At 49.0% G+C, this 22,500-nt stretch overlaps 1 protein-coding gene across 1 annotated transcript in view; it reads left to right on the plus strand.

Moving 5' to 3' along the window:
• The window catches only part of LOC109887234 (G protein-coupled receptor kinase 6), a gene marked incomplete at its 3' end in the record, with an annotated part of 59,259 nt that overhangs the window by 21,395 nt on the left and 15,364 nt on the right, over positions 1 to 22,500 (plus strand). The window contains 1 exon segment of the mRNA XM_031814834.1: positions 8,410 to 8,505. Coding sequence (XP_031670694.1) covers positions 8,410 to 8,505 — 96 coding nt within the window.

Here is a 22,500-nt window from a genome sequence, read left to right on the forward strand (position 1 = left end):
TAATAACAACAGGATCAATATCACGTCTGATTTGAATAACAGGAGATATTACGCTAATAGTTATCATGCTCAATCTCTAGGGAAATAAATTGTATTAAAAGATACGTCTGTTTGAAAACAACTTAGTTTATATTAACTCTCTGACGGGGTGATCGAATGATTTGAAGGATCATCAGTGAATAATTGTGTTTTACATCCCTGTTCGTGAGCATTTCTCCTTCGCCAAGATAATCCATCCACCTGACAGCTGTGGCATATCAAGAAGCTGATTACACAGCATGATCATTACACAGGTGCACCTTGTGCTGGGGGGGACAATAAAAGGCCACTTTGAAATGTGGAAGACATTAGTCTGGCGATGTCATAAGTGACATAGTACTAGAATAGGGCCTGTATCTAGAATAGGGCCTGTAACTGTCTTTCTCGTACCAGGAAGTGATGGAGACCTGCACACTCTCGAAAAATACGCAGACAAAATCCCAAACCTGAGGTTTAAATGCAAACATTATTTGGGGTACCTACTCACCTGGAACATGTTCTGGTATAAATGACCTTTTAAAGAGGTCAGCCTCTTATCAGGTGTCAGGAATGGAACAGACCAGCGCTGTGCTTCATTCCAGGAAGGCTCTCTACCCTTCTTCATTTTCCCCTTCTCACTTTCTCTCCTTCATCTCCTCCCTCTTCTCCCTCTCCTCCTTCCTCTTCATCTCCTCCTCCTTCTCCCTCTCCTCCCTCTCCCTCTCCTCCCTCTCCTTCATCTCCTCCTCCCTCTCCCTCTCCTCCCTCTCCTTCATCTCCTCCTCCTTCTCCTCTCCTCCTCTCCTCTCCTCTCCTCTCCTCTCCTCTCCTCTCCTCTCCTCTCCTCTCCTCTCCTCTCCTCTCCTCTCCTCTCCTCTCCTCTCCTCTCCTCTCCTCTCCTCTCCTCTCCTCTCCTCTCCTCCTCTCCTCTCCTCTCCTCTCCTCTCCTCTCCTCTCCTCTCCTTCCAGAGGGAAAACAGTGTGTATGTTGTAGGATATCCCTCCGCAGGGGTCCCTCGGTCCCTGTAGAAGGTATCCCTCCGCAGGGGCCCCTCAGTCCATGTGGAAGTGGGGGTCATAGGAGAACCACCAGTCTGATGACCTCTAACCCCTGACCTTACTAGAACCCCTGAAGGGGTCATAGGAGAACCACCAGTCTGATGACCTCTAACCCCTGACCTTACTAGAACCCCTGAAGGGGTCATAGGAGAACCACCAGTCTGATGACCTCTAACCCCTGACCTTACTAGAACCCCTGAAAAGGTCATAGGAGAACCACCAGTCTGAGTGGTGGAACAGGCACCTAATTGTCAGACTTGAGTAAAAGTAAAGATACCTTAATATGAAATGACTCAAGTAAAAGTCACCCAGTAAAACGCTACTTCAGTAAAAGTCTAAAAGTATTTGGTTTTAAATGTACTTATGTATCAACAGTAAAAGTATAATTGATTTCAAATTCCTTATATTAAGCAAACCAGACAGCAACATTTTATTTTATTTTTTTTGTGGGGGGGACTGATATCCAGGGGGCACACTCCAACACTCAGACATCATTTACAAGCTAAGCATTGGTGTTTAGTGAGTCCTCCAGATCAGAGGCAGTAGATGACCAGGGATGTTCTCTGTTTAGTGAGTCCTCCAGATCAGAGACAGTAGGGATGACCAGGGATGTTCTCTGTTTAGTGAGTCCTCCAGATCAGAGGCAGTAGTGTTGTTCTCTGTTTAGTGAGTCCTCCAGATCAGAGGCAGTAGGGAGGACCAGGGATGTTCTCTGTTTAGTGAGTCCTCCAGATCAGAGGCAGTAGGGATGACCAGGGATGTTCTCTGTTTAGTGAGTCCTCCAGATCAGAGGCATTAGGGATGACCAGGGATGTTCTCTGTTTAGTGAGTCCTCCAGATAAGAGGCAGTAGGGATGACCAGGGATGTTCTCTGTTTAGTGAGTCCTCCAGATCAGAGACAGTAGGGAGGACCAGGGATGTTCTCTGTTTAGTGAGTCCTCCAGATCAGAGGCAGTAGGGATGACCAAGGATGTTCTCTGTTTAGTGAGTCCTCCAGATCAGAGGCAGTAGGGATGACCAGGGATGTTCTCTGTTTAGTGAGTCCTCCAGATCAGAGGCAGTAGTGTTGTTCTCTGTTTAGTGAGTCCTCCAGATCAGAGGCAGTAGGGATGACCAGGGATGTTCTCTGTTTAGTGAGTCCTCCAGATCAGAGGCAGTAGGGACCAGGGATGTTCTCTGTTTAGTGAGTCCTCCAGATCAGAGGCAGTAGGGATGACCAGGGATGTTCTCTGTTTAGTGAGTCCTCCAGATCAGAGGCAGTAGGGAGGACCAGGGATGTTCTCTGTTTAGTGAGTCCTCCAGATCAGAGGCAGTAGGGATGACCAGGGATGTTCTCTGTTTAGTGAGTCCTCCAGATCAGAGGCAGTAGGGAGGACCAGGGATGTTCTCTGTTTAGTGAGTCCTCCAGATCAGAGGCAGTAGAGATGACCAGGGATGTTCTCTGTTTAGTGAGTCCTCCAGATCAGAGGCAGTAGGGATGTTCTCTGTTTAGTGAGTCCTCCAGATCAGAGGCAGTAGGGATGTTCTCTGTTTAGTGAGTCCTCCAGATCAGAGGCAGTAGGGATGTTCTCTGTTTAGTGAGTCCTCCAGATCAGAGGCAGTAGGGATGACCAGGGATGTTCTCTGTTTAGTGAGTCCTCCAGATCAGAGGCAGTAGGGACGACCAGGGATGTTCTCTGTTTAGTGAGTCCTCTAGATCAGAGGCAGTAGGGATGACCAGGGATGTTCTCTGTTTAGTGAGTCCTCCAGATCAGAGGCAGTAGGGATGTTCTCTGTTTAGTGAGTCCTCCAGATCAGAGGCAGTAGGGATGTTCTCTGTTTAGTGAGTCCTCCAGATCAGAGGCAGTAGGGATGTTCTCTGTTTAGTGAGTCCTCCAGATCAGAGGCAGTAGGGATGTTCTCTGTTTAGTGAGTCCTCCAGATCAGAGGCAGTAGGGATGTTCTCTGTTTAGTGAGTCCTCCAGATCAGAGGCAGTAGAGATGACCAGGGATGTTCTCTGTTTAGTGAGTCCTCCAGATCAGAGGCAGGAGGGATGTTCTCTGTTTAGTGAGTCCTCCAGATCAGAGGCAGTAGGGATGTTCTCTGTTTAGTGAGTCCTCCAGATCAGAGGCAGTAGAGATGACCAGGGATGTTCTCTGTTTAGTGAGTCCTCCAGATCAGAGGCAGTAGGGATGTTCTCTGTTTAGTGAGTCCTCCAGATCAGAGGCAGTAGGGAGGACCAGGGATGTTCTCTGTTTAGTGAGTCCTCCAGATCAGAGGCAGTAGGGAGGACCAGGGATGTTCTCTGTTTAGTGAGTCCTCCAGATCAGAGGCAGTAGGGATGTTCTCTGTTTAGTGAGTCCTCCAGATCAGAGGCAGTAGGGAGGACCAGGGATGTTCTCTGTTTAGTGAGTCCTCCAGATCAGAGGCAGTAGGGATGACCAGGGATGTTCTCTGTTTAGTGAGTCCTCCAGATCAGAGGCAGTAGGGATGTTCTCTGTTTAGTGAGTCCTCCAGATCAGAGGCAGTAGGGAGGACCAGGGATGTTCTCTGTTTAGTGAGTCCTCCAGATCAGAGGCAGTAGGGATGACCAGGGATGTTCTCTGTTTAGTGAGTCCTCCAGATCAAAGGCAGTAGGGACCAGGGATGTTCTCTTGATAAGTGTGGGAATTGGACCGTTTTCCTGTCAAAATGTAACGAGTACTTTTGGGTGTCAGGGAAAATATACGGAGTAGAAAGTACGTTATCTTCTTTTAGGAATGTAGTGAAGTAAACGTTGCCTTAAATAGTAAAGTACAGATAATTATTTTACACCACTGCTGTTGACCTCTAACCCCTGACCCTACTAGTCCCCCCGGGGGGGTCGTTGTCCTCCGCCAGAGGGGTGAAAGGTCAAATAAAAGACCCTTAAATAAGACGTGTGTTTTTCTTGGACGACTTTAGGGTTGTTTCACGGTCAAACCCGGACCGTCTTTGTGACCCACTATCCTTTCAGTGTGTTTGTGTGTGATGAGAATAGCCAGCTGTACACACAGACACTGAGTTGTGGTTTATAGTTGCCAGCTAGATGTTGTTGTTTATATCCTGTGATTGTCCTGCCAGTATATAAGGACCAGCTAGATGTTGTTGTTGTTTATACCCTGTGATTGTCCTGTCAGTCTGTAAGGGGCAGCTAGATGTTGTTGTTTATATCCTGTGATTGTCCTGCCAGTATATAAGGACCAGCTAGATGTTGTTGTTTATATCCTGTGATTGTCCTGTCAGTATGTAAGGGCAGCTAGATGTTGTTGTTGTTTATATCCTGTGATTGTCCTGTCAGTATGTAAGGGCAGCTAGATGTTGTTGTTTATATCCTGTGATTGTCCTGTCAGTCTGTAAGGGCCAGCTAGATGTTGTTGTTGTTTATATCCTGTGATTGTCCTGTCAGTATGTAAGGACCAGCTAGATGTTGTTGTTTATATCCTGTGATTGTCCTGTCAGTCTGTAAGGGCCAGCTAGATGTTGTTGTTGTTTATATCCTGTGATTGTCCTGTCAGTCTGTAAGGGCCAGCTAGATGTTGATGTTGTTGTTTATATCCTGTGATTGTCCTGTCAGTATGTAAGGGCAGCTAGATGTTGTTGTTTATATCCTGTGATTGTCCTGTCAGTATGTAAGGGCAGCAAGATGTTGTTGTTTATATCCTGTGATTGTCCTGTCAGTCTGTAAGGGCCAGCTAGATGTTGTTGTTTATATCCTGTGATTGTCCTGTCAGTATGTAAGGGCAGCTAGATGTTGTTGTTGTTTATATCCTGTGATTGTCCTGCCAGTATATAAGGACCAGCTAGATGTTGTTGTTTATATCCTGTGATTGTCCTGTCAGTATGTAAGGGCCAGCTAGATGTTGTTGTTGTTTATACCCTGTGATTGTCCTGTCAGTCTGTAAGGACCAGCTAGATGTTGTTGTTGTTTATATCCTGTGATTGTCCTGTCAGTATGTAAGGGCAGCTAGATGTTGTTGTTTATATCCTGTGATTGTCCTGTCAGTATGTAAGGACCAGCTAGATGTTGTTGTTGTTTATATCCTGTGATTGTCCTGTCAGTATGTAAGGGCAGCTAGATGTTGTTGTTGTTTATATCCTGTGATTGTCCTGTCAGTATGTAAGGGCAGCTAGATGTTGTTGTTGTTTATATTCTGTGATTGTCCTGTCAGTATGTAAGGGGCAGCTAGATGTTGTTGTTTATACCCTGTGATTGTCCTGTCAGTATGTAAGGGCAGCTAGATGTTGTTGTTGTTTATATCCTGTGATTGTCCTGTCAGTATGTAAGGGCAGCTAGATGTTGTTGTTGTTTATATCCTGTGATTGTCCTGTCAGTATGTAAGGGGCAGCTAGATGTTGTTGTTTATATCCTGTGATTGTCCTGTCAGTATGTAAGGACCAGCTAGATGTTGTTGTTGTTTATATCCTGTGATTGTCCTGTCAGTTTGTAAGGACCAGCTAGATGATGTTGTTGTTGTTTATATCCTGTGATTGTCCTGTCAGTATGTAAGGGCAGCTAGATGTTGTTGTTGTTTATATCCTGTGATTGTCCTGTCAGTATGTAAGGGCAGCTAGATGTTGTTTATATCCTGTGATTGTCCTGTCAGTCTGTAAGGGCCAGCTAGATGTTGTTGTTGTTTATATCCTGTGATTGTCCTGTCAGTATGTAAGGACCAGCTAGATGTTGTTGTTTATATCCTGTGATTGTCCTGTCAGTATGTAAGGGCAGCTAGATGTTGTTGTTGTTTATATCCTGTGATTGTCCTGCCAGTATATAAGGACCAGCTAGATGTTGTTGTTTATATCCTGTGATTGTCCTGTCAGTATGTAAGGGCCAGCTAGATGTTGTTGTTGTTTATATCCTGTGATTGTCCTGTCAGTATGTAAGGACCAGCTAGATGTTGTTGTTGTTGTTTATATCCTGTGATTGTCCTGTCAGTATGTAAGGGCAGCTAGATGTTGTTGTTTATATCCTGTGATTGTCCTGTCAGTCTGTAAGGGCCAGCTAGATGTTGTTGTTTATATCCTGTGATTGTCCTGTCAGTATGTAAGGGCAGCTAGATGTTGTTGTTGTTTATATCCTGTGATTGTCCTGTCAGTATGTAAGGGCAGCTAGATGTTGATGTTGTTGTTTATATCCTGTGATTGTCCTGTCAGTCTGTAAGGGCCAGCTAGATGTTGTTGTTTATATCCTGTGATTGTCCTGTCAGTATGTAAGGACCAGCTAGATGTTGTTGTTGTTTATATCCTGTGATTGTCCTGTCAGTATGTAAGGGCAGCTAGATGTTGTTGTTTATATCCTGTGATTGTCCTGTCAGTATGTAAGGGCAGCTAGATGTTGTTGTTTATATCCTGTGATTGTCCTGTCAGTATGTAAGGGCCAGCTAGATGTTGTTGTTGTTGTTTATATCCTGTGATTGTCCTGTCAGTATGTAAGGGCCAGCTAGATGTTGTTGTTGTTGTTTATATCCTGTGATTGTCCTGTCAGTATGTAAGGGCAGCTAGATGTTGTTGTTTATATCCTGTGATTGTCCTGTCAGTATGTAAGGGCAGCTAGATGTTGTTGTTTATATCCTGTGATTGTCCTGTCAGTATGTAAGGGCAGCTAGATGTTGTTGTTTATATCCTGTGATTGTCCTGTCAGTATGTAAGGGGCAGCTAGATGTTGTTGTTGTTTATATCCTGTGATTGTCCTGTCAGTATGTAAGGACCAGCTAGATGTTGTTGTTTATATCCTGTGATTGTCCTGTCAGTATGTAAGGACCAGCTAGATGTTGTTGTTTATATCCTGTGATTGTCCTGTCAGTATGTAAGGACCAGCTAGATGTTGTTGTTTATATCCTGTGATTGTCCTGTCAGTATGTAAGGGCAGCTAGATGTTGTTGTTGTTGTTGTTTATATCCTGTGATTGTCCTGTCAGTATGTAAGGGCCAGCTAGATGTTGTTGTTGTTTATATCCTGTGATTGTCCTGTCAGTATGTAAGGGCAGCTAGATGTTGTTGTTGTTTATATCCTGTGATTGTCCTGTCAGTATGTAAGGACCAGCTAGATGTTGTTGTTTATATCCTGTGATTGTCCTGTCAGTATGTAAGGGCAGCTAGATGTTGTTGTTGTTTATATCCTGTGATTGTCCTGTCAGTATGTAAGGGCAGCTAGATGTTGTTGTTGTTTATATCCTGTGATTGTCCTGTCAGTATGTAAGGGCCAGCTAGATGTTGTTGTTTATATCCTGTGATTGTCCTGTCAGTATGTAAGGGCAGCTAGATGTTGTTGTTTATATCCTGTGATTGTCCTGTCAGTATATAAGGACCAGCTAGATGTTGTTGTTTATATCCTGTGATTGTCCTGTCAGTATGTAAGGACCAGCTAGATGTTGTTGTTTATATCCTGTGATTGTCCTGTCAGTATGTAAGGACCAGCTAGATGTTGTTGTTTATATCCTGTGATTGTCCTGTCAGTATGTAAGGGCAGCTAGATGTTGTTGTTGTTTATATCCTGTGATTGTCCTGTCAGTATGTAAGGGCCAGCTAGATGTTGTTGTTTATATCCTGTGATTGTCCTGTCAGTATGTAAGGGCAGCTAGATGTTGTTGTTTATATCCTGTGATTGTCCTGTCAGTATATAAGGACCAGCTAGATGTTGTTGTTTATATCCTGTGATTGTCCTGTCAGTATGTAAGGACCAGCTAGATGTTGTTGTTTATATCCTGTGATTGTCCTGTCAGTATGTAAGGACCAGCTAGATGTTGTTGTTTATATCCTGTGATTGTCCTGTCAGTATGTAAGGACCAGCTAGATGTTGTTGTTTATATCCTGTGATTGTCCTGTCAGTATGTAAGGACCAGCTAGATGTTGTTGTTTATATCCTGTGATTGTCCTGTCAGTATGTAAGGACCAGCTAGATGTTGTTGTTTATATCCTGTGATTGTCCTGTCAGTATGTAAGGACCAGCTAGATGTTGTTGTTGTTGAAATAATGTTGCATTAAAATATTGTTGTGTTTCTGATATGAGATGTGTGGGAAATGTCTCTAATGTAAGTTAACCTCTGTTTTCTCTCTGTCTCTCTCTCTCTCTGTCTCTCTCTGTCTCTCTCTGTCTCTCTCTGTCTCTCTCTGTCTCTCTCTGTCTCTCTCTCTGTCTCTCTCTCTCTCTCTCTCTCTGTCTCTGTCTCTGTCTCTGTCTCTCTCTGTCTCTCTCTGTCTCTCTCTGTCTCTCTCTCTGTCTCTCTCTCTGTCTCTCTCTCTCTCTCTCCCCTCCTCTCTCTCCCTCTCTGTCTCTCTCCCTCTCTCTCCCCTTCTCTCTCTCTCTCTCTCCCTCCCTCCCTGTGTGTCTAGGTGGAGGAGGGAAGAGGAATGGGCGCAGTAAGAAATGGAAGGAGATGTTGAAACTTCCCCACATCAGTCTGTGTGAAGAGCTACGCTGCACCATCGGTAGGATCACAGTGGTACTGACTGTTAGTGGTATCACAGTGGTACTGACTGTTAGTGGTATCACAGTGGTACTGACTGTTAGTGGTATCACAGTGGTACTGACTGTTAGTGGTATCACAGTGGTACTGACTGTTAGTGGTATCACAGTGGTACTGACTGTTAGTGATATCACAGTGGTACTAGCTGTTAGTGGTATCACAGTGGTACTGGCTGTTAGTGGTATCACGGTGGTACTGGCTGTTAGTGGTATCACAGTGGTACTGGCTGTTAGTGGTATCACAGTGGTACTGGCTGTTAGTGGTATCACAGTGGTACTGGCTGTTCGTGGTATCACAGTGGTACTGGCTGTTAGTGGTATCACAGTGGTACTGACTGTTAGTGGTATCACAGTGGTACTGACTGTTAGTGGTATCACTATGGTACTGACTGTTAGTGGTATCACAGTGGTACTGACTGTTAGTGGTATCACAGTGGTACTGACTGTTAGTGGTATCGCAGTGGTACTGACTGTTAGTGGTATCGCAGTGGTACTGACTGTTAGTGGTATTGCAGTGGTACTGACTGTTAGTGGTATCGCAGTGGTACTGACTGTTAGTGGTATCGCAGTGGTACTGACTGTTAGTGGTATCGCAGTGGGTACTGACTGTTAGTGGTATCGCAGTGGGTACTGACTGTTAGTGGTATCGCAGTGGGTACTGACTGTTAGTGGTATCGCAGTGGGTACTGACTGTTAGTGGTATCGCAGTGGGTACTGACTGTTAGTGGTATCGCAGTGGGTACTGACTGTTAGTGGTATCGCAGTGGTACTGACTGTTAGTGGGATCGCAGTGGGTACTGACTGTTAGTGGGATCGCAGTGGGTACTGACTGTTAGTGGTATCGCAGTGGGTACTGACTGTTAGTGGTATCGCAGTGGTACTGACTGTTAGTGGTATCGCAGTGGTACTGACTGTTAGTGGTATCACAGTGGGTACTGACTGTTAGTGGTATCGCAGTGGGTACTGACTGTTAGTGGTATCGCAGTGGGTACTGACTGTTAGTGGTATCGCAGTGGGTACTGACTGTTAGTGGTATCGCAGTGGGTACTGACTGTTAGTGGTATCGCAGTGGGTACTGACTGTTAGTGGTATCGCAGTGGGTACTGACTGTTAGTGGTATCGCAGTGGGTACTGACTGTTAGTGGTATCGCAGTGGTACTGACTGTTAGTGGTATCGCAGTGGGTACTGACTGTTAGTGGTATCGCAGTGGGTACTGACTGTTAGTGGTATCGCAGTGGGTACTGACTGTTAGTGGTATCGCAGTGGGTACTGACTGTTAGTGGTATCGCAGTGGGTACTGACTGTTAGTGGTATCGCAGTGGGTACTGACTGTTAGTGGTATCGCAGTGGGTACTGACTGTTAGTGGTATCGCAGTGGGTACTGACTGTTAGTGGTATCGCAGTGGGTACTGACTGTTAGTGGTATCGCAGTGGGTACTGACTGTTAGTGGTATCGCAGTGGGTACTGACTGTTAGTGGTATCGCAGTGGGTACTGACTGTTAGTGGTATCGCAGTGGTGCTGACTGTTAGTGGGATCGCAGTGGTGCTGACTGTTAGTGGGATCGCAGTGGTGCTGACTGTTAGTGGTATCGCAGTGGTGCTGACTGTTAGTGGTATCGCAGTGGTGCTGACTGTTAGTGGTATCGCAGTGGTGCTGACTGTTAGTGGTATCACAGTGGTGCTGACTGTTAGTGGTATCACAGTGGTACTGCCTGTTAGTGGTATCACGGTGGTACTGCCTGTTAGTGGTATCACGGTGGGGCTGACTGTTAGTGGTATCACGGTGGGGCTGACTGTTAGTGGTATCACGGTGGGGCTGACTGTTAGTGGTATCACGGTGGTGCTGACTGTTAATGGTATCACAGTGGTGCTGACTGTTAATGGGATCACAACACTGTTACTGACTGTGTGTTACTGACTGTGTGTTACTGACTGTTAGTGGTATCACAACACTGTGTGTTACTGACTGTTAGTGGTATCACAACACTGTTACTGACTGTTAGTGGTATCACAACACTGTGTGTTACTGACTGTTAGTGGTATCACAACACTGTGTGTTACTGACTGTTAGTGGTATCACAACACTGTGTGTTACTGACTGTTAGTGGTATCACAACACTGTGTGTTACTGACTGTTAGTGGTATCACAACACTGTGTGTTACTGACTGTTAGTGGTATCACAACACTATGTGTTACTGACTGTGTGTTACTGACTGTTAGTGGTATCACAACACTGTGTGTTACTGACTGTGTGTTACTGACTGTTAGTGGTATCACAACACTGTGTGTTACTGACTGTGTGTTACTGACTGTTAGTGGTATCACAACCCTGTGTGTTACTGACTGTGTGTTACTGACTGTTAGTGGTATCACAACACTGTGTGTTACTGACTGTGTGTTACTGACTGTGTGTTACTGACTGTGTGTTACTGACTGTGTGTTACTGACTGTTAGTGGTATAAGCCAGTGGTATGACGACACTGTGTGTGTGTGTGTGTGTGTGTGTGTGTGTGTGTGTGTGTGTGTGTGTGTGTGTGTGTGTGTGTGTGTGTGTGTGTGTGTGTGTGTGTGTGTGTGTGTGTGTGTGTGTGTGTGTGTGAGGGAGAGAGGGAGAGGACTGTTCATCAGTCTGTAACTACTATAAATTGCTCCAACATTCCTTCAACCTTCCATGTGGCCTTTTGGCAGATTCTATACCAGTCTACATTGAGAGTGTGTAGACGTATTTAACTGTGTGTGTGTGTAGACTTATTTAACTATACCAGAGGTCCTCACAAGGTCAAATTCTATTTCTAAGAGGTTAAGGTTAGAGTTTAGGGGCATAATAGGATTTAGAATGGGACTGAATTATGTGTCCCCACAAGGTTAGTTGTACAAGACTGTGTGTGTGTGTCATTGGGGTGTGTCTGTCAGAGAGGAAGTGGACTTCCTTCCTGTTTCTCGCCACAGTCACAGGGTGGGGACAGGAAGTGTGTGTGTCAGTGTTACTCAGTATTCCGAAACGTCTCAGCTTTTTCGATACCAGAACATGAGTAACGGTTCAGTACTATAATTTAAAAACTTTTTATTTTATTTTTACTTTCGGTACTTCTGTCAATGTGTCTCACGTCGTCTGCTGATTGGAGAGAGGATCAAGTCTATCAGCGCAGGCCATGTCCCCTTTACACACTTGTAGAAATGTTGAAAGTGTTAATTACTGTTCGCAAAACAATGTCCATACAGGCTAGAACAACTTGACAATGCTAGAAGATAGCGGTAGCTTCCAGCTAAATAGGCTAACTTTCCTTTGATAGCTTTGGCTGTTAGCTTTGGCTGTTAGCTTTGGCTGTTAGCTAACAGCCAAAGCTAACATTCACTACTCCTCGTACTTTGTGATAATATACCAACCAAAAAAGCTACATGTGTTGAAATTCAAAGCTGATCGTCACCAGAAACGTTATTCATTCACTTGATCATCTCTCCCTCCCTGATCCTCTTTGAATGAAGTCGGTCCTGGGTCTTAAAGAGACAGCGTCCTCTTTGAATGAAGTCGGTCCTGGGTCTTAAAGAGACAGTGTCTTCTTTGAATGAAGTCGGTCCTGGGTCTTAAAGAGACAGCGTCCTCTTTGAATGAAGTCGGTCCTGGGTCTTAAAGAGACAGCGTCCTCTTTGAATGAAGTCGGTCCTGGGTCTTAAAGAGACAGCGTCCTCTTTGAATGAAGTCGGTCCTGGGTCTTAAAGAGACAGTGTCCTCTTTGAATGAAGTCGGTCCTGGGTCTTAAAGAGACAGCGTCCTCTTTGAATGAAGTCGGTCCTGGGTCTTAAAGAGACAGCGTCCTCTTTGAATGAAGTCGGTCCTGGGTCTTAAAGAGACAGCGTCCTCTTTGAATGAAGTCGGTCCTGGGTCTTAAAGAGACAGCGTCCTCTTTGAATGAAGTCGGTCCTGGGTCTTAAAGAGACAGCGTCCTCTTTGAATGAAGTCGGTCCTGGGTCTTAAAGAGACAGCGTCCTCTTTGAATGAAGTCGGTCCTGGGTCTTAAAGAGACAGCGTCCTCTTTGAATGAAGTCGGTCCTGGGTCTTAAAGAGACAGCGTCCTCTTTGAATGAAGTCGGTCCTGGGTCTTAAAGAGACAGCGTCCTCTTTGAATGAAGTCGGTCCTGGGTCTTAAAGAGACAGTGTCCTCTTTGAATGAAGTCGGTCCTGGGTCTTAAAGAGACAGCGTCCTCTTTGAATGAAGTCGGTCCTGGGTCTTAAAGAGACAGCGTCCTCTTTGAATGAAGTCGGTCCTGGGTCTTAAAGAGACAGCGTCCTCTTTGAATGAAGTCGGTCCTGGGTCTTAAAGAGACAGCGTCCTCTTTGAATGAAGTCGGTCCTGGGTCTTAAAGAGACAGCGTCCTCTTTGAATGAAGTCGGTCCTGGGTCTTAAAGAGACAGCGTCCTCTTTGAATGAAGTCGGTCCTGGGTCTTAAAGAGACAGCGTCCTCTTTGAATGAAGTCGGTCCTGGGTCTTAAAGAGACAGCGTCCTCTTTGAATGAAGTCGGTCCTGGGTCTTAAAGAGACAGCGTCCTCTTTGAATGAAGTCGGTCCTGGGTCTTAAAGAGACAGCGTCCTTTATTAAATAAAACAAACATTTAGTTCTTCTTCTATGCTTGTCGATCAGTAGGATAAAATAATACTCTATGGTGTTTAGTGTTGGTGTGGAGTATCGCGATACTAAACCTGTTATCCCTATGGAAGTCAAGAGTCTGGTTTCATGACAACTCTGGGGTGTGTGTGTGTGTGTGTGTGTGCGCACGCGCGCTATGGACACAGATTTCGACATTCGGCTTCCATATTGATTAAATGAAAAATAAATTGCACCAGATTCCCTGGACAGAAGTAGTGCGCTATCTAGGGATTAGGGTGCCAACTCTGGTCAAAAGTAGTGCACTATCTAGGGATTAGAGTGGAATTTGGGATGCAGCTAATACATTCCCCGTGCTGCTCTTCCAGAGGTTGTGTGTATGGGGGGGGGGGGGGGGGGGGGGGAGGGGGGAGAGAGTCTCCTCTCTGATGGAGAGGGGGGGGGGGGGGGGGGGGGGAAGAGAGAGTCTCCTCTCTGATGGAGAGGGGGGGGGGGGGGGGGAAGAGAGAGTCTCCTCTCTGATGGAGAGGGGGGGGGGGGGAAGAGAGAGTCTCCTCTCTGATGGAGAGGGGGGGGGGGGGGAAGAGAGAGTCTCCTCTCTGATGGAGAGGGGGGGGGGGGGGGGGAGAGAGTCTCCTCTCTGATGGAGAGGGGGGGGGGGGGGGAAGAGAGAGTCTCCTCTCTGATGGAGAGGGGGGGGGGGGGGAAGAGAGTCTCCTCTCTGATGGAGAGGGGGGGGGGGGGGGGGAGAGAGTCTCCTCTCTGATGGAGAGGGGGGGGGGGGGGGAAGAGAGAGTCTCCTCTCTGATGGAGAGGGGGGGGGGGGAAGAGAGAGTCTCCTCTCTGATGGAGAGGGGGGGGGGGGGGGGTCTGGCCCAGACAACTTATCCTCTAATGGGCTTCACCCAGCCCTCCTCTCCCCTCCCCCTGGTTCTCTAGCTGCCAGAGGGTAGAGGTCAGAGGGTAGAGGTCAGAGACAGTACACATGCGGTGGGTGATAGGGATAGAGCCAGTTCACCTAATTCCTAGATTACATAACTTGGTGTGAGAGAGTGTGTGTGTGAGAGAGAGAGAGAGAGAGAGAGAGTGTGTGTGTGAGAGAGAGAGTGTGTGTGTGAGAGAGAGAGTGTGTGTGAGAGAGAGAGAGCGAGTGTGTGAGAGAGAGCGAGTGTGTGAGAGAGAGAGAGTGTGTGTGAGCGTGGGAGAGAGAGAGAGAGTGTGTGTGTGAGAGAGAGAGAGAGTGTGTGTGTGTGAGAAAGAGAGAGAGAGAGAGTGTGTGTGAGCGTGGGAGAGTGGACCTTTCGGTGTTTCACTATATCCTGACAGCTGTGTTATAGACCGTAATACATGACTGCAGATGTTCTGATTGCGTAATTACACCCCACCCACACACACACACACACACACACAAACTATATCTTTGTTGTGTCTGGTCAGGTCTTTCAGTGATCCGTGTCTCTTGCTGATTTATATAAGAACTAACTGTCCAGTGAAAATCTCACTTGTTTTAAAATGTTCATATTCTGTTAACTCTTAACGTTGTTGAGTTAATCCTTCACTTGTATTGTGTGATTTAAATCAGAACTGGGAGAGAAAACACTGCAGAACCAAACATCTCAAAGAGACCGTTGGCCTGCTACTTCCTCATATAGGATGATGTCATCCTCCTGAGGAGAATGAACTGGCCAATCAGCGGTCTAATGACCGGTATACGCCCACACCATTCTGTAACCCACACCATTCTGTAACTGGGTTAGGTCCACACCATTCTGTAACTGGGGGTAGGTCCACACCATTCTGTAACTGGGGGTAGGCCCACACCATTCTGTAACTGGGTTAGGTCCACACCATTCTGTAACTGGGGTAGGTCCACACCATTCTGTAACTGGGGTAGGCCCACACCATTCTGTAACTGGGGTAGGCCCATACCATTCTGTAACTGGGGTAGGTCCACACCATTCTGTAACTGGGGGTAGGCCCACACCATTCTGTAACTGGGGTAGGTCCACACCATTCTGTAACTGGGGTAGGCCCACACCATTCTGTAACTGGGGTAGGTCCACACCATTCTGTAACTGGGGGTAGGCCCACACCATTCTGTAACTGGGTTAGGTCCACACCATTCTGTAACAGGGGTAGGTCCACACAATTCTGTAACTGGGGTAGGCCCACACCATTCTGTAACTGGGGTAGGCCCATACCATTCTGTAACTGGGGTAGGTCCACACCATTCTGTAACTGGGGGTAGGCCCACACCATTCTGTAACTGTGGGTAGGCCCACACCATTCTGTAACTGGGGTAGGTCCACACCATTCTGTAACTGGGGTAGGTCCACACCATTCTGTAACTGGGGTAGGCCCACACCATTCTGTAACTGGGGTAGGTACACACCATTCTGTAACTGGGGGTAGGCCCACACCATTCTGTAACTGGGGGTAGGCCCTCACCATTCTGTAACTGGGGGTAGGTCCACACCATTCTGTAACTGGGGTAGGCCCACACCATTCTGTAACTGGGGTAGGTCCACACCATTCTGTAACTGGGGGTAGGCCCATACCATTCTGTAACTGTGGGTAGGCCCATACCATTCTGTAACTGGGGGTAGGCCCACACCATTCTGTAACTGGGGGTAGGCCCACACCATTCTGTAACTGGGGGTAGGCCCACACCATTCTGTAACTGGGGGTAGGCCCACACCATTCTGTAACTGGGGGTAGGCCCACACCATTCTGTAACTGGGGGTAGGCCCACACCATTCTGTAACTGGGGGTAGGCCCACACCATTCTGTAACTGGGGGTAGGCCCACACCATTCAGTAACTGGGGGTAGGCCCTCACCATTCTGTAACTGGGGGTAGGTCCACACCATTCTGTAACTGTGGGTAGGCCCATACCATTCTGTAACTGGGGGTAGGCCCACACCATTCTGTAACTGGGGGTAGGCCCACACCATTCTGTAACTGGGGGTAGGCCCACACCATTCTGTAACTGGGGGTAGGCCCACACCATTCTGTAACTGGGGGTAGGCCCACACCATTCTGTAACTGGGGGTTGGTCCACACCATTCAGTAACTGGGGGTAGGCCCACACCATTCAGTAACTGGGGGTAGGCCCACACCATTCTGTAACTGGGGGTTGGTCCACACCATTCTGTAACTGGGGGTAGGTCCACACCATTCTGTAACTGGGGGTTGGTCCACACCATTCTGTACCTGGGGGTAGGTCCACACCATTCTGTAACTGGGGGTAGGTCCACACCATTCTGTAACTGGGGGTAGGTCCACACCATTCTGTAACTGGGGGGTAGAGCCACACCATTCTGTAACTGGGGGGTATAGCCACACCATTCTGTAACTGGGGGTAGGCCCACACCATTCTGTAACTGGGGGTAGGCCCACACCATTCTGTATTTTGGGTAGGCCCACACCATTCTGTAACTGGGGGTAGGCCCACACCATTCTGTAACTGTGGGTAGGCCCACACCATTCTGTAACTGTTGGTAGGCCCACACCATTCTGTAACCCACACCATTCTGTAACTGGGGGTAGGCCCATACCATTCTGTAACCCACACCATTCTGTAACTGGGGGTAGGCCCACACCATTCTGTAACTGGGGGTAGGCCCACACCATTCTGTAATTTGGGTAGGCCCACACCATTCTGTAACTGGCGGTAGGCCCACACCAATCTGTAACTGGGGGTAGGTCCACACCATTCTGTAACTGGGGTAGGACCACACAATTCTGTAACTGGGGGTAGGACCACACTATTCTGTAACTGGGGGTAGGACCACACAATTCTGTAACTGGGGGTAGGCCCCCACACCATTCTGTAACTGGGGGGTAGGCCCACACCATTCTTTAACTGGGGGTAGGCCCACACCATTCTTTAACTGGGGGGTAGGCCCACACCATTCTGTAACCCACACCATTATGTAACTGGGGATAGGCACACACCATTCTGTAACTGGGGGTAGGCCCACACCATTCTGTAACCCACACCATTCTGTAACTGGGGGTAGGCCCACACCATTCTTTAACTGGGGGGTAGGCCCACACCATTCTGTAACCCACACCATTATGTAACTGGGGATAGGCACACACCATTCTGTAACTGGGGGTAGGCCCACACCATTCTGTAACCCACACCATTCTGTAACTGGGGGTAGGCCCACACCATTCTGTAACTGGGGGTTGTTCCACACCATTCTGTAACTGGGGTAGGCCCACACCATTCTGTAACTGGGGGTAGGCCCACACCATACTGTAACCCACACCATTCTGTAACTGGGGGTAGGCCCCCACCATTCTGTAACTGGTGGTAGGCCCACACCATTCTGTAATTTGGGTAGGCCCACACCATTCTGTAACTGGGGGTAGGCCCACACCATACTGTAACTGGGGTAGGCCCACACCATACTGTAACTGGGGGTAGGCCCACACCATTCTGTAACTGGGGGTAGGCCCACACCATTCTGTAACTGGGGGTAGGCCCACACCATTCTGTAACTGGGGGTAGGCCCACACCATTCTGTAACTGTTGGTAGGCCCACACCATTCTGTAACCCACACCATTCTGTAACTGGGGGTAGGCCCATACCATTCTGTAACCCACACCATTCTGTAACTGGTGGTAGGCCCACACCATTCTGTAATTTGGGTAGGCCCACACCATTCTGTAACTGGCGGTAGGCCCACACCAATCTGTAACTGGGGGTAGGTCCACACCATTCTGTAACTGGGGTAGGACCACACAATTCTGTAACTGGGGGTAGGACCACACTATTCTGTAACTGGGGGTAGGACCACACTATTCTGTAACTGGGGGTAGGACCACACTATTCTGTAACTGGGGGTAGGACCACACTATTCTGTAACTGGGGGTAGGCCCCCACACCATTCTGTAACTGGGGGGTAGGCCCACACCCTTCTTTAACTGGGGGTAGGCCCACACCATTCTTTAACTGGGGGGTAGGCCCACACCATTCTGTAACCCACACCATTATGTAACTGGGGATAGGCACACACCATTCTGTAACTGGGGGTAGGCCCACACCATTCTGTAACCCACACCATTCTGTAACTGGGGGTAGGCCCACACCATTCTTTAACTGGGGGGTAGGCCCACACCATTCTGTAACCCACACCATTATGTAACTGGGGATAGGCACACACCATTCTGTAACTGGGGGTAGGCCCACACCATTCTGTAACCCACACCATTCTGTAACTGGGGGTAGGCCCACACCATTCTGTAACTGGGGGTTGTTCCACACCATTCTGTAACTGGGGTAGGCCCACACCATTCTGTAACTGGGGGTAGGCCCACACCATACTGTAACCCACACCATTCTGTAACTGGGGGTAGGCCCACACCATTCTGTAACTGGTGGTAGGCCCACACCATTCTGTAATTTGGGTAGGCCCACACCATTCTGTAACTGGGGGTAGGCCCACACCATACTGTAACTGGGGTAGGCCCACACCATACTGTAACTGGGGGTAGGCCCACACCATTCTGTAACTGGGGGTAGGCCCACACCATTCTGTAACTGGGGGTAGGCCCACACCATTCTGTAACTGGGGGTAGGCCCACACCATTCTGTAACTGGGGGTAGGCCCACACCATACTGTAACTGGGGGTAGGCCCACACCATTCTGTAACTGGGGGTAGGCCCACACCATTCTGTAACTGGGGGTAGGACCACACCATTCTGTAACCCACACCATTCTGTAACTGGGGGTAGGTCCACACCATTCTGTAACTGGGGGGTAGGTCCACACCATTCTGTAACTGGGGGGTAGGTCCACACCATTCTGTAACTGGGGGGTAGGCCCACACCATTATGTAACTGGGGATAGGCACACACCATTCTGTAACTGGGGGTAGGCCCACACCATTCTGTAACCCACACCATTCTGTAACTGGGGGTAGGCCCACACCATTCTGTAACTGGAGGTTGTTCCACACCATTCTGTAACTGGGGTAGGCCCACACCATTCTGTAACTGGGGGTAGGCCCACACCATACTGTAACCCACACCATTCTGTAACTGGGGGTAGGCCCACACCATTCTGTAACTGGTGGTAGGCCCACACCATTCTGTAACTGGGGGTAGGCCCACACCATACTGTAACTGGGGGTAGGCCCACACCATACTGTAACTGGGGGTAGGCCCACACCATACTGTAACTGGGGGTAGGCCCACACCATTCTGTAACTGGGGGTAGGCCCACACCATTCTGTAACTGGGGTAGGCCCACACCATACTGTAACTGGGGGTAGGCCCACACCATTCTGTAACTGGGGGTATGTCCACACCATTCTGTAACTGGGGGTAGGCCCACACCATTCTGTAACTGGGGGTAGGCCCACACCATTCTGTAACTGGGGGTAGGTCCACACCATTCTGTAACTGGGGGGTAGGTCCACACCATTCTGTAACTGGGGGGTAGGCCCACACCATTCTGTAACTGGGGGTTTGTCCACACCATTCTGTAACTGGGGGTTAGGCCCACACCATTCTGTAACTGGGGGGTAGGCCCACACCATTCTGTAACTGGGGGGTAGGCCCACACCATTCTGTAACTGGGGGGTAGGCCCACACCATTCTGTAACTGGGGGGTAGGCCCACACCATTCTGTAACTGGGGGGTAGGCCCACACCATTCTGTAACTGGGGGGTAGGCCCACACCATTCTGTAACTGGGGGTAGGCCCACACCATTCTGTAACCCACACCATTCTGTAACTGGGGGGTAGGCCCACACCATTCTGTAACTGGGGGTAGGCCCACACCATTCTGTAACCCACACCATTCTGTAACTGGGGGGTAGGCCCACACCATTCTGTAACTGGGGGGTAGGCCCACACCATTCTGTAACTGGGGGTAGGCCCACGCCATTCTGTACCTGGGGGTAGGCCCACGCCATTCTGTACCTGGGGGTAGGCCCACGCCATTCTGTAACTGGGGGTTGGCCCACACCATTCTGTAACTGGGGGTTGGCCCACACCATTCTGTAACTGGGGGGTAGGCCCACACCATTCTGTAACTGGGGGGTAGGCCCACACCATTCTGTAACTGGGCGTAGGCCCACACCATTCTGTAACTGGGGGGTAGGCCCACACCATTCTGTAACTGGGGGTAGGTCCACACCATTCTGTAACTGGGGGTAGGCCCACACCATTCTGTACCTGGGGGTAGGTCCACACCATTCTGTAACTGGGGGTAGGCCCACACCATTCTGTAACCCACACCATTCTGTAACTGGGGGTAGGCCCACACCATTCTTTAACTGGGGGGTAGGCCCACCCCATTCTGTAACCCACACCATTATGTAACTGGGGATAGGCACACACCATTCTGTAACTGGGGGTAGGCCCACACCATTCTGTAACCCACACCATTCTGTAACTGGGGGTAGGCCCACACCATTCTGTAACTGGGGGGTAGGCCCACACCATTCTGTAACTGGGGGGTAGGCCCACACCATTCTGTAACTGGGGGGTAGGCCCACACCATTCTGTAACTGGGGGGTAGGCCCACACCATTCTGTAACTGGGGGGTAGGCCCACACCATTCTGTAACTGGGGGTAGGCCCACACCATTCTGTAACCCACACCATTCTGTAACTGGGGGGTAGGCCCACACCATTCTGTAACTGGGGGTAGGCCCACACCATTCTGTAACCCACACCATTCTGTAACTGGGGGGTAGGCCCACACCATTCTGTAACTGGGGGGTAGGCCCACACCATTCTGTAACTGGGGGTAGGCCCACGCCATTCTGTACCTGGGGGTAGGCCCACGCCATTCTGTACCTGGGGGTAGGCCCACACCATTCTGTAACTGGGGGTTGGCCCACACCATTCTGTAACTGGGGGTAGGTCCACACCATTCTGTAACTGGGGGTAGGTCCACACCATTCTGTAACTGGGGGTAGGTCCACACCATTCTGTAACTGGGGGTTGGTCCACACCATTCTGTAACTGGGGGTAGGCCCACACCATTCTGTAACTGGGGGTAGGTCCACACCATTCTGTAACTGGGGGTAGGCCCACACCATTCTGTAACTGGGGGTAGGTCCACACCATTCTGTAACTGGGGGTTGGCCCACACCATTCTGTAACCCACACCATTCTGTAACTGGGGGTTGGCCCACACCATTCTGTAACCCACACCATTCTGTAACTGGGGGTTGGCCCACACCATTCTGTAACTGGGGGGTAGGCCCACACCATTCTGTAACTGGGGGTTGGCCCACACCATTCTTTAACTGGGGGTTGGCCCACACCATTCTGTAACTGGGGGTTGGTCCATACCATTCTGTAACTGGGGGTTGGCCCATACCATTCTGTAACTGGGGGTTGGCCCATACCATTCTGTAACTGGGGGTTGGCCCATACCATTCTGTAACTGGGGGTTGGCCCATACCATTCTGTAACTGGGGGTTGGCCCATACCATTCTGTAACTGGGGGTTGGCCCATACCATTCTGTAACTGGGGGTTGGCCCATACCATTCTGTAACTGGGGGTTGGCCCATACCATTCTGTAACTGGGGGTTGGCCCATACCATTCTGTAACTGGGGGTTGGCCCACACCATTCTGTAACTGGGGGTAGGTCCACACCATTCTGTAACTGGGGGTTGGCCCACACCATTCTGTAACCCACACCATTCTGTAACTGGGGGTTGGCCCACACCATTCTGTAACCCACACCATTCTGTAACTGGGGGTTGGCCCACACCATTCTGTAACTGGGGGGTAGGCCCACACCATTCTGTAACTGGGGGTTGGCCCACACCATTCTGTAACTGGGGGTTGGCCCACACCATTCTGTAACTGGGGGTTGGTCCATACCATTCTGTAACTGGGGGTTGGCCCATACCATTCTGTAACTGGGGGTTGGCCCATACCATTCTGTAACTGGGGGTTGGCCCATACCATTCTGTAACTGGGGGTTGGCCCATACCATTCTGTAACTGGGGGTTGGCCCATACCATTCTGTAACTGGGGGTTGGCCCATACCATTCTGTAACTGGGGGTTGGCCCATACCATTCTGTAACTGGGGGTTGGCCCATACCATTCTGTAACTGGGGGTTGGCCCATACCATTCTGTAACTGGGGGTTGGCCCATACCATTCTGTAACTGGGGGTTGGCCCATACCATTCTGTAACTGGGGGTTGGCCCATACCATTCTGTAACTGGGGGTTGGCCCATACCATACCATTCTGTAACTGGGGGTTGGCCCATACCATTCTGTAACTGGGGGTTGGCCCACACCATTCTGTAACCCATACCATTCTGTAACTGGGGGTTGGCCCACACCATTCTGTAACTGGGGGTTGGT

Source organism: Oncorhynchus kisutch, unplaced genomic scaffold (genome assembly GCF_002021735.2).
Source record: "Oncorhynchus kisutch isolate 150728-3 unplaced genomic scaffold, Okis_V2 Okis07a-Okis12b_hom, whole genome shotgun sequence".
NCBI classification, from domain to species: Eukaryota; Metazoa; Chordata; class Actinopteri; order Salmoniformes; family Salmonidae; genus Oncorhynchus; species Oncorhynchus kisutch.